Raw genomic sequence first — 12,433 nt, 5'->3', positions numbered from 1 at the left:
TAGATCATGCCTATAAATTTTGAGCTTAATCTATAATGATTTACTATATCATCAAGATATTTAAAGATTAACGTCAAAATGAGCTTTCATATAACGTTAATTTTGATGTAATTCAATGACATAGTAAATCATTATAGATTAAGCTCAAACTTTATAGGTATGATCTATATGATATTATGTTTCAATCCAACGGTTGAATTTAAAAAATATTAATTTGAGATGTAGTTATTGAACGAGTGTAACTCATGGTGTAACTCTTCGGGTGTAATTTGATCCCTCCTCTCTCTCTCTCTCTCTATATATATATATATATATATATATATATATATATATATATATATATATCCATTCTTTTGTATAATAAAACTAAATTTGTCATAACACGTTATTTAAGATGCATAAAATGTTTAAAAAATAAATCATAAAAATGAATATGATAAGTCTGCAACAACTATCAAATATTAATTATCAATTGACTACAACAGAACCTTGACATTTTGATGCTTGTTAAGAATGCATTAGCTTTAAAATAATAAAAGAATAGTATTCTAGTAACAAGCAATTTAGTTACATGTTGCATCATCTTAGAGAATTTAGAGAAAAGAATCTTCCTGGAAGCTTCATCTAGAGCTTTATATTTTGAAGGGCAACTAGAGTAGTTTCAAGCATATATAGTCCAGCTTGATTTGCATAAGTGAATATTTGAGATGCCTGTAATAATATTTTAATAAATTAATAGAATTTTCATTGGATAGTTTATAAGGAAAAATCTCATAGAATATTAACAAGTTAAAGAGAAAAGAGATTACATTTGTTTTATCAGAATGCATAATTGTATTACAATGGTTGAAAAGTTGCTTTATGTTTGCATCGCTAGCTTCAAACTCATCAAAGAAAAGCTCGACACTAGTGTGCATTATAAAAAAACGCTAGCTGGTACATTATTACTAGATCATATATTTAGGAAGTAACAAAATTTTCACATGGCTGATACAATATTACTAGATCATATACTTATACTGTTGATGTCAATTCCAATATCTTTCATGTAGCTATGACATCTTAGAATGCACAACAATTCAATACATCAACATATGAAACAAGATAAGTAATCAAGCAATACTTCAATAAACACATTTCATTAAACTCAAACTAGTAGTTCTGTAAAAGTTGGGAAATGATATTTAGGATCCAACAAAATCACAAGAATGTTCAGCAAATAGTTAAGATAAATACCTCCTCATGCTTGATTTTAGGAGAAAGAGGTACAATGATCTTATATTGGTGAAGCCGCCAAATTTTGCACACGGAACCACACAGGGGCTAGATTCGAGACAAGCATCAGAGTACGCATCAACGCCATAATTAACCCACTCTAGTCAAATGTCCCTAGAAAATCGAACAAGAAAAGAATGAGAAATATAATATGGATAAACATTACAAAAAAAGGTCCCATGAAGCCTAGGTTAGACCCCCATAATATATAAAACATTTCATAGAATTAACCTATAATCAACAACAATATTGATTTTCTGATATGAAATCCAACATAATTGTGGGCACCTTAATTTTTGAGGTATTGTTGCTTTTCACACTGCTTGTTCTACACCTTGAGCAAACTATATTAAATCATTAAAGATCATAAAAGTGGTACTCATCCATGTTCCTAAACTTCTTATTTGATGATTCCTGCCTCTATTGTGCAATTCATCATAATAAAAGTGACAAAACTACATCACAATTTTGACCTAAGCAAAGGTCAGAAGAAAACCTTGAGCATTAGAATGTCACTGATGAAAAGAAGCAACAATGGGAGAAAGATTGGTAAGATGACTAGGTTTTAAAAAACGGTCCGCAGCCCTGAAAACCAACAACGACACAACGGTGTTCACCATTTCTATGTTAAAGAACAATTTGAAGTTAACTCACATCGTATCGACTGCAATCAATGCTGCAACACCTGTACCGATTGAAAAATCTTGAAAACCTTTACGGGACCAAAACGCGACCGTGGCCATTTTTTCAAACCTTTTGACTACCATCCATCCTGCTTTCTTCAGTATAAGTGTAGATGCTACCAAAGTCACACAACAAAGAAATTTCTAAGTTAATCATTCTTGAAGCTTGATTAATATTTTACACTATTTATTAACAAAGTAAGAATTGTGTTGGAAAATTTAAACATCTCTTAACAAAAAATACTACACAATGTAGCAAGTCATATGATCAGTGGTTTATCCAAATAATTTCTAAGAATAACAGATCACAAATGCTTCATATTTGTATAAGAGAATCCATTTACAAACTCATTAATATTATTTCTAGAGAAATAACTGCAAGAGTTTTTTCCATTCCAAAGAACAGAGGTTTCTAATCAACTAAACCCCAGGAATTAAGATTTACTTCTCTAAATCCTTATACTAACTACTAAGCACTAAGCATGTTTCACTCATCTGTAATACGTTTTTTTTTTCATCCAGGGAAAAATATTTTAACAGACAACAAAAATAAGATTTACCCTAAATCATAAAAACCAAATTAAAAAACAATTAAAGTTCAATATGAAGATGATTGTACTTGTAAAGAAGAAGAGAATAGTTGTAAAGCTTACTTTAGCGTGAATCCAAATCTGTGACACACAAAGTATTGTTGAAGATGGAAGATGGTTTTTGGGTTTCAATCGATTTTTGGAAACAAATAAATCGAATTCTAAGTTATAGGTTCAATCGATTTATAGAGTTTTAATAGATTTTTGGGTTCAATCAATTATTTTTTTAGGGTTTATAAGATTGTGAACGTGATTGGGTTTGATAGAGAGAACGAGGCTTTTGAGATCGAAGGAGATAAGAATAGGCAAGAAGAGGGTTTTTGAGTTTAGGGGTAAAAGAAGGTGAGGGAAGACGAATGAAGAAGAAGGTGAATCGGTAAAGCTGAGGGTAAGTGCCATGAGAAAGTCACGGAGCTCGTGGGGTTGGAGTTTTGTTTTTATTTATTTTTAAAATAAAGTGGTAAGTGTTTTTATTTATTTATAAGTGTGTTTATTTTCCATGTTCAGAGTATTTTTCCACGTCTTTTTTTATTTGCTAAAAAAAATCTATGATAGCGCTTTTTAGAAAGTGCTAACAAAGGGGCGTCTTTGTAATATCGTTTACCCAAAGAGCGCTATTGAGTCTTTCGATCATTTTCGTTTTCATTTTTGTAAGTAGCCTATAATAGCGTTTATAAGAAAGTGCTATTATATGTCTCACTATATAATAGCGCCCGAGTAAAAAGCGATATTATAGGTCTTTGTGTAAGAATTTTAATAGCACTTTATTAAAAAGCGCTATTATATGCCAAAAATGTAGTAGTGATATTGTACTTCGTCATGTCATTCATAAACTTTCTTTCATAATCTTTTAGGCAACCCAATATGTCATGGTCTTCCAAATCCTTGGATAGTTTATGATTCTGCATCCCACATCTAACCATCATATTCCAACTGATACCACTTAGAACAAATCCCAGCCTAAACAGATATTTATCTTTCATATAATAAATGCCTTTATGAGGAATTAGTGTTTTCGGATACATTTATTATTTTTTAATTTCCTCCTCTCCCATAACTCATAATCAATTTATCCTTTCTCCATGGTATTCCATTAGTAGAATCATAACAAATAGTAGTGACTACAATAATGCCATGCTGTTTACTTGTAACATGTGTCAGTGCTAAAACTTCAGATCAGAATTTAAATATCTGTCATTTACAACACATAAATATTAAACTATCACTTTCATAAATATGGGGAAAAAAAATTCAAAATTACATTAGTTGAATAGAAAACATACGGTATATATGATGAAGAACTCCGTAAAATTTATACAAGAATCAGTCGAAGAAGCTGTGGGCTCTAGACCACACAAGTAAAGAACAAGATCGGCAGACATATAAAAAATTTCTGGTATACCGAAAATTTTAAAACTTCCGGTTGATTTAAGGCTAACTGAAAATTTTAAAAATTCCAGTAAGTTACTCTGATTTTCTATATTAGCATCGAAAATTTCAAAATTTCTGGTAATTCGCCACCGAAAATTTGTAAAATACAAATAATTCTTTATAGAAACTCGATTTCGTATATTGAAAAATTCAAAGAGGGTACTGAAAATTTAAATTTACTGATTTTGAAAAGTAATTTTTTTAACAAATGTAATTATTTTTTAGATAAATAATAATACATACATTTTTGTCGAGAATTTCTAACTAGACCCCATGAATCTCACACGGACTGCAAATTGACAAAATTGTCCTTCTGCTTCCGTAGATGTACCTTCGAAAGCATTTTTTTAATTATTTGGGAAAATCCCAAATTAATTAAGTTCATGAAATCTTCCGTATCTACATCTATGGATTCCATAGATATACCTACGGAACATTCCGTTATATTTTCAAATCAATTGCGTTTAACTCCTAAACTCATTTTTTTTAACAAAATTGGAATATCAAATTATAGTAAATCAAAGTAATTGGAAAACCTTAATTACACTATTTTGATTTACTATAATTTGATGTTCCATTTTTGTTATAAAAATTGAGTTTTGGAGTGAAATATAATTGATTTAAAATATAACAGATATTTACGTAGGTACATCTACCGAACACTCTATTTTCAAATCCTTTCGTAGATGTAGATACGAAATATTTCATGAACTTGAGATTTTCCCAATTATTTAACGCTTCCATAGATGTATCTACGGAAAAAATCAATTTTTTTTCTACGAAAGCAAGGAGAGAAATAAAATTTTACCAAGTGACTAAGAGATTCATGGGGTGTATTGAGAAATTCTCTTTTTGTCGGTACGAAAATACGAGAGATGCCATATATAATTTTGGGGTAGGCGTTAAAATCTTCTTGAACTAGGACAACAAGTCCATTTCAAAAGTCCAGCTTTAGGCTCTGTTTGATAATACATGTTTCCGAGTTTATAGTTTATGTCTTATAAACTCATATGATAATTTAGACTTGTTTGATAACGGTATTTTCATCACGAACTTATAGCTTATTTTCTAGACGCTATTTCAAATAGCGTTTTAACTTATATCTTATAGCGTATTATTTTTTCTTCCTTTTTTATCCTTATTATTTTAATTAAAATTCATTTTTAACCCTTATAATTTATTTTAATTTAAAATAAAATAATTATATATTAAATATCTTTTATGTCATTTTATATTTATAAGTTAATTGAACCTCTAATTTTACAAACACTTCAATTAGCTTATAAGCTATCCGTCTTAACCATCTGCTATAAACTATCAATCATCAGCCATCAATCATAAATTATAAACTATCAACTAACTTATCAATCAACAGTTATTTTTATCAAAGAGACCATCAAGAAAAATAAGCCAATAAAAAGAGAATAATAATCAATAATAAAATAACTAATTAATCAAAGAAAAATAATTCAATCAAACAAAAATAAGAAAAAAACTGACAGGAAAAAAAAAGTCTCCATTAATCCCCCCAAAATAATTACAAAGCGAGAAGTGACGCAGCTTCTTCTTCTGATTCTGCTTTCATTCTGCGAGGGTTTTCAAAATTGAAGAAACATTCTTCGGTTTACTTGACGGAATTACCATAAATCATCTCTCAGCCTCAGCTTCCTTCGTTCTTCACCCCAACCCTAATTTTCCACCATGACTGAGGTTCGATCACCCCAATCTTCTCTCACAATTTCTTGTTTCATTCTAATAATACATTTTTTCTTCGATTTTCGTATTCCCCTAAAGCTCTGAAACCTAATTCCAAGTTAATGTAAATTATTTTGAGGCATGCTTATAGTTTAGATTAATTTTATATGATTGTGACTTGTGCTTGATAATTTGTATGTAGTATTTGTGTTTATGAACTGTTTTTCTCTTTTTTCAGTACTGGGTAAGTCAGGGAAACAAATGGTGTGATGTCTGCAAAATTTTCATATCAAATAACCCGTCCAGTATCAGAAATCATGAGCTGGGGCAGCGTCATAAGGACAATGTTACCAAGCGGCTCGCTACTATGAGGAAAGATAGCGCGGCTAAAGAGAAAGAACACAAGGAAACTGCTAATGCCCTTGAGAAAATCGAAGCTGTAAGCGTTTTTTTCTTGCATTGCATTCTTATTAGTTATTACTTTTTCGTTTGAATAACTACTCTAGACTACACTGGATCAAACATATGATTGTTTCTCTGTTGAGGTTCATAGGTTTGTTTCCATTTCATAGTTTCTTAATAGTTGAAAAAGAACCTTTTTAAAAATGGATAGCAGCATGGTCCTAGATAGAACATTATGGCGAAATTTGATTTATGTAGCCGATCCCACTTAGTGGGATAAGGCTTGGTCGTTGTTGTTGTTGTTGTTGTTGTGGTTTTTATGTTATATTTTTTTACTATTACCATATGTGAACAGGGCTGAGTAGTTGTCATTTGATCTATACTTGAAATAGGAAGATTTTTGTCTTCAAGTTATGTGAGATATTTCCTGTAGAATGAAAGACATTGATATTAGAGGTGATAATGAAGTAAGGACAAGAATATGCCGAAAGCCTTCTGATTAGTTACTTAAGTGTTAATAGAAGGCTGAGAAAATTATATTTGTGTCCAACACTAACTCATGACAAATGGATGTGTCAAGTGTTGTCAAATAGTTGCAATAACCACGCTACATTGTTAAAGCGTAGCTGAATTTGAACACATTGCTATTGCTTTGTGATACGCTATTTAGTACAAGGTGTTCCCAAATAGTAAATATAGCGGTGCTATAGCATTGTAGTGTTTTGAACAATCTGTTATTGACAACACTGGATGTATCCTGAAAAATACCAAGCATCCCTCTTCAATATACGCTACACACAACATAATTATGGATGCTGCTTGCTTCCGTAGTATTTTACCCTGTTGTTCTTCCCTCAAAGCCTATGAAAGTCTTAGGAATGACCTGAACCAAATGCTCAGAACATACGTGATTCTCACAAAATATTCTAACAATTTCTTTCTAGGAATAATTGCTGGAGGACTATGTAAGAATAATTGAGTAAAAGTTTTCAAGCTAGAACAACACATAATGCACATATTATGGTTTTAGTAGAATTCCAGCTTCATATTATTTTGCATTTTCTTTCCAATTAGTTCTATATTGAATTGAATCTCATGTGGGCCCCCCTAGACAACCCATAACCACTATGTTAGTGCTCTCTACATAGAATTTCACCCAATAATAGAGAAAAAGACTGTCAAAGAGTGTCCTGCTACCATTTCTTTTGGTCTCAATCCCATAAAACCACTTGATCATGTGAGGGTTGTCATGAACCACACAACTTGCTATTTCAAAAGGTTAAGCTATTGAATGAATGGACTTGTTATGTCTAATACAACACTTGCAAAAGCCCTTTAGGCTTGAAGATGACAATTAACATGTACACCGTACTTTGTGCTGAAGTTTAACATTAATTAGCGGGGACTGTAATATCATGAAGAAACTTTCATCAAAAGATTAAACTATTGGGTTAAAACATTGAATTGTTTTATATTTAACATTTCTTCCAATTTAACAATTAAACAATTCTCCAATACGTCTTTCTCATCTATCCAGAGTTGTTAATCCCGGATAGCGGAGCGGAGCGGCCGACCTCCGGGAATGGGAATAGTGGGAATAGCGGTATCCCGGATAGCGGGATAAATTTTTGTATATTAGTAATTATATAATAATTTATGAAACATGTCATGTAATTATAAATAATATAATAAATTTTTAAAAAAAATCTAATTAATAAAATAATAATAGATTAAACTGATATATGTTATTATTATTTTTTATTATTAATGATATTATTTAATTAGAAGTAATTGTTCTGACTTGGTAACAGGATTTAGTAACTTTGGTTTGGTTATTTATAACTTTGTAACTTTAGTCATTTTTAGCCTATTTTTGTGAAATTAAAAATTTAAGAAAAAGAAAAATAAAGATGAGAGAGAGTTATAGGTGAGAAAAAGAGGGAAAGTCACGTGATGCGACCTGTGCCTTAAAGTTCCCTTTTACAGCTGTAAATAGCTGTTGCTGGTGCAATATTCAATATATTATTTATTTTTATTACTTTTCAACATTTTTTTGGGAAAGTGTGTATCCCTTCTTCGTCTTCTTTCTTTGGCTACAGCTTTCTTTACTTCTTCATCTTTCTTTACTTCTTCATCTTGTTTCTTCTGTATTTCTTCTCCTCTTCTTATCAAAGTACAGAAAAAAAAGTCTAAAAAAACACAGAAAACGGGATAAGCCGCTCCGCCCGGGAACAATCCGCGATCCGCTATCCGGTTTCCCGGCTGTAGCGCCCGCTACAGCATCTCCGCCACCGCACCCAGTATCCCGCGCGGGAGGGGGCCGCTCCGCTACGGAGCGCCGGGATAGCGGCCGGAGCGGCCGGGAATGACATCTCTGCATCTATCACATCCTTTTCATATCTAAATTAAGATATGTGAACCTACATAAAAAATATTGAACTACCAATTTTAATCTTCAAATTATGAATTTTTGAACCCAACAATCTCTGCTTTTGTCATCCAAGGGTTTTCTTCGATGCATTCAACTCATATTCTCCTACATCATTCAACATCAAATATTTCAAATCACGATCAAAATATTACTAAGCAACATTACCAATCAGATACTCTTACTTGTACCATTGTTCTGTGGAAGCTATTGTTTGACCTCCATGTCAAGAAGAATTTTTCCCATAGCTTGTACTGCCATAATACAGTGACATAATTAATACTAGACTTTCATCATCGGATTGATTTTTACACGAGGGGCCAATGTGACAGTGCATCATCATGCAGTTCTTCATCAACCCATAGCTCTTGTAATCCTTGTTGGGGGGATGTCACATCCCCGTGCTTACATCCAAAGTCTACTATCAACACAATATTTTTACCATAGCTTGTACTGCCATAATACAGTGACATACTACTAGACTTTCATCATCAGATTGATTTTTACACGAGGGGCCAATGTGACAGTGCATCATCATGAAGTTCTTCATCAACCCATAGCTCTTGTAACGCTTGTTGGGGGGATGTCACATCCCCGTGCTTACATCCAAAGTCTACTATCAACACAATATTACTATATAATGTTTGTGGGGACACACCGACTCTTCTCTATTCCAATCGACATACTCTTGTTTTTGAGTTGTCTTTTTCAATAATGCTCATATCTTTGGCATCTTCGGTATCATTGAGTTGCCTGACCAATCATGTCCTGTATTAGCCCTTGTTCTATTTTTCTTTCTAAAAGACTTATTTGTAAAAAGCTTAAAAAGTTTTGTAAGTTTAGCTTGCGGGAAAGTATTAGAATTTAGAATGTATGGAACGTTTATCATACAGTATCATAGTTGATCTCTTATTAAAATTTGTTGAGACAGAGAGAGAATTGAATTACCTAGATGAGTGAAATCTAATCAGCATTATTCTCGCGAGGATTTGTTATATCCATGGCGGGCTTTGATAGCATGCCATGAACCTACTATCCCCAAAACTTAAGCTATTTTGGTGAAAGGTCTGATACATGTTTTGGACTATTTCACAAGTATGGGCTATTAAATGAAGCACAAGAATGTTTTTATATTTGACAAAGATCTTGAATTTCCAAAGGGTCTCTTTAAGTGATATGCTGACTCAATGAAAGTTTGGGGAATGAACTGAAAGTAGCAGGAAGTTCACTGATAGGTCTGTTATTGTTATTTAAGTTGTTACATGTTAGTTAAAAATTGTTAGTTTAAGAAGTTGTTACATGTTATTAAGTAGTTGGTTAGTTAGTTAATTAGTTAATGGGTAGTTAGTAGTTCTATTGAGAGGTAGTTGGGCCAAATAAGGCATACTGCCTATAAATGAAGAGGAAGATTAAAGAGAGGAGATCTGGTAACTTAAGAGGAATAGGGCCTTTTGGCATTGGGAGGTAAGCAGACCATCAAAGTGCTGTCATTGTTTGTAATCATAGGGGATTCTTCCCCATTTTCAGTTATAATATACCAGTAGGTTCTATTATTCACACTTCCATTGATGTTTAAAACTGGAAAATATTAATGTTTCAGGAATACTTGTTAGTTCACATGTTATTTTTAGATGAGATACATAACCTTTTATTTAACTATTTCTTTATATTCTAATGCAGAGAGCACTGCTTAGCTATCAAAAGGATAAAGCAAAGTTTGAGGAAGCTAGTGAATCACATGAATTGGATGCTCAAGGAGGTAAGTATTAACTTTCTTGCATCTATTTCTCTTGATAGAGTTATAATTAACAGTTAATTTGCATAGTCTATACGCAGTTATCAAATAATTATCTATGTGGGTAGTAAATGGGAAGCTGTGTTTGAAGAATTGAGAAGTTAGAATTTGTTATACATAATTATTATTATAGCCCAGCCAAAGTACCATCCTTTTTGTGAAACCCGGGCAACCTTTAATGTTATCTAATAATCTTCGTGATCTTTTCTAGACAGTTGAATGTGGTATACGGTATAGCCATGTAGCTTCATATTTGGTTCATGGTCTTGAACCTGAACTCAAAATATGTTAGTGTATTTCATTACTTTTTTTAAAATTAATTTCTCATCTCGATGCTGATATTTGATGGATGATTTGGTAGAATGGGAGTTTGACAGCACTTCAGGCTATTACTACCATAAAACAAATGGATTTTGCTATGATCAGAAGTCAGGATTTTACTATTCTGATGCCATCGGTACGAGTGTTATACTTCTCATTTACATGTATATAGTAGTAATAATATTGCGTTGATACCATATCATATTGTAATTTACTTCTAAAATTTTAACAGGTAAGTGGGTGACCCATGATGAAGCATATGCCTCACCGCACTTTGCATCAAATTCCGGGCGGAATATACCATCTGGAAAAAAGGGATCAAAACCTTTACAATCTAAGTTAGACGATATCAAACCAAGCAAACATCATGATGGACTGTTACCTGGGCCTGTTCTTAGAGTGAATCCCATGAGAAACGCAAAAGCCGCCCCGTCATCTCTTGCTGTTGGTAAGAGAAAGAGACCCAATGAAAAATCCAAGGTTGTCTCCCAAGAAGAAAAAGAAGCTCTCAAGGCAAGAGAGGCTGCAAGGAAAAGAGTTGAACAGAGGGAAAAACCATTGCTTGGGCTTTATAACAAGCCTTACTAAGTGTGGAAGTATTTGGTAACACCCTTGTCTTTTCCCATAAAAATTGAAGGTTATATACATGTCTGATTGGTTTATGCTGACATTAACCGTGTCTTAGTTCTCAAGTGTTTTATTTTCTTGTGAATGCACCTTGTAAAATATGTGTAACTGTTCCATTTTCATGCAATGCATGTTAAATTTCTGATGTACTTGAATGTGTGTTTTGGGAAAGTGTTGAAGGAGAAAATGACTTCAAAGTCAGATTTAAGTTAGGCTGATAAAATACATGTTAAATGATCCTTGTTGCATATTAATGATTCTAATATTTTTTCCCTAAACTACAAAACAATCCAAATTAAACCATGGACTTATCAACTTTGTCATATTAAATATCAGAAATGTTCGTCCTTGTTTTTGTCAAAATTATGAGGCAGACACTGGAGATATTTCATTATGAATTTAAGTTGATTTGTTTTCCAGGACTCAGGTGATACAAATTTCCAATTTTACAGAGTAATTAATGTGTAGGAGATGCCAATTTGCATTTGAAATTATCAACTTTGTCATATTAAATATCAGAAATGTTCGTCCTTGTTTTTGTCAAAATTATGAGGCAGACATTGGAGATATTTCATTATGAATTTAAGTTGATTTGTTTTCCAGGACTCAGGTGATACAAATTTCCAATTTTACAGAGTAATTAATGTGTAGGAGATGCCAATTTGCATTTGAAATTAAGAATTGTAATTTCTCTCCTCTAATAATCTATCAGAAACTTTTGAATTGATAAAAATATTCTTCAGATTCTAGAATACAATTCCATTCAATAAATCCCTACGCTCAGCAATAGAAATCTATTCTCACGACCTTTTCTCCCTTAATTTTGAAACCCTACTAAAACTCTTAGAAATACAGTATTTGTGTTTCAAATGACAATCAAATATTTAATGGACTATAGACACTATATTTCATCCGAAAACAAAGGTAATGAAATTCTTAAACCTTTTTCATTGTATTTTATAACGTGTTCGTTACATTCATGTCACATACTATTGTGCGTTTTAATATTCTTCAATCTGAACTAATGACAAACCCCCCAGATTGCACTTTCAGACTTTATAATATGAATTGACGTGTTCCTAAAATTTATTCTTAAATTAGATCTAAAGTAAAATGTGTTCTTAAATTTGTTCCTATAGATCTTCGTGAGATCAGAGGCAATATGATCCTTACAAGAAATATTCTT

General features: G+C 32.2%; 1 protein-coding gene and 1 long non-coding RNA gene across 3 annotated transcripts; one reads left to right on the top strand and one right to left on the bottom strand.

The window, feature by feature from the left end:
- Window positions 1-213: 213 nt before the first annotated feature.
- On the bottom strand, window positions 214-2,979 carry LOC131607432 (uncharacterized). 2 transcript variants are annotated; one of them, XR_009285303.1, is made up of 5 exons: window positions 2,612-2,979; window positions 1,930-2,074; window positions 1,564-1,748; window positions 1,237-1,389; window positions 214-711 (listed from the first exon to the last, which is right to left on the bottom strand). It is a non-coding gene; the product is annotated as an uncharacterized LOC131607432 (long non-coding RNA). The 2 variants fall into 2 exon arrangements; XR_009285302.1 differs by having other exon boundaries at window positions 218-711; window positions 1,564-2,074.
- Window positions 2,980-5,483: 2,504 nt separating this feature from the next.
- Window positions 5,484-11,396, top strand: LOC131602608 (zinc finger protein ZOP1). The gene is made up of 5 exons (XM_058874766.1): window positions 5,484-5,689; window positions 5,913-6,113; window positions 10,185-10,263; window positions 10,661-10,756; window positions 10,853-11,396. The coding sequence occupies exons 1-5, from the start codon at window positions 5,681-5,683 to the stop codon at window positions 11,206-11,208; spliced, it is 741 nt and encodes a 246-aa protein (XP_058730749.1). The 5' UTR covers window positions 5,484-5,680; the 3' UTR covers window positions 11,209-11,396.
- Window positions 11,397-12,433: the final 1,037 nt, after the last annotated feature.

This window comes from Vicia villosa, linkage group LG5 (assembly GCF_029867415.1).
Source record: "Vicia villosa cultivar HV-30 ecotype Madison, WI linkage group LG5, Vvil1.0, whole genome shotgun sequence".
NCBI lineage: Eukaryota > Viridiplantae > Streptophyta > Magnoliopsida > Fabales > Fabaceae > Vicia > Vicia villosa.
This window is presented reverse-complemented; position numbering and strand designations above follow the sequence as displayed.

Excerpts from the sequence above, each read along its gene's own strand:
- LOC131602608 (XM_058874766.1), top strand. Across the intron at positions 6,114-10,184 it reads CCCTTGAGAAAATCGAAGCT|AGAGCACTGCTTAGCTATCA; the intron begins GTAAGCGTTTTT and ends ATTCTAATGCAG. Across the intron at positions 10,757-10,852 it reads TTACTATTCTGATGCCATCG|GTAAGTGGGTGACCCATGAT; the intron begins GTACGAGTGTTA and ends AAATTTTAACAG.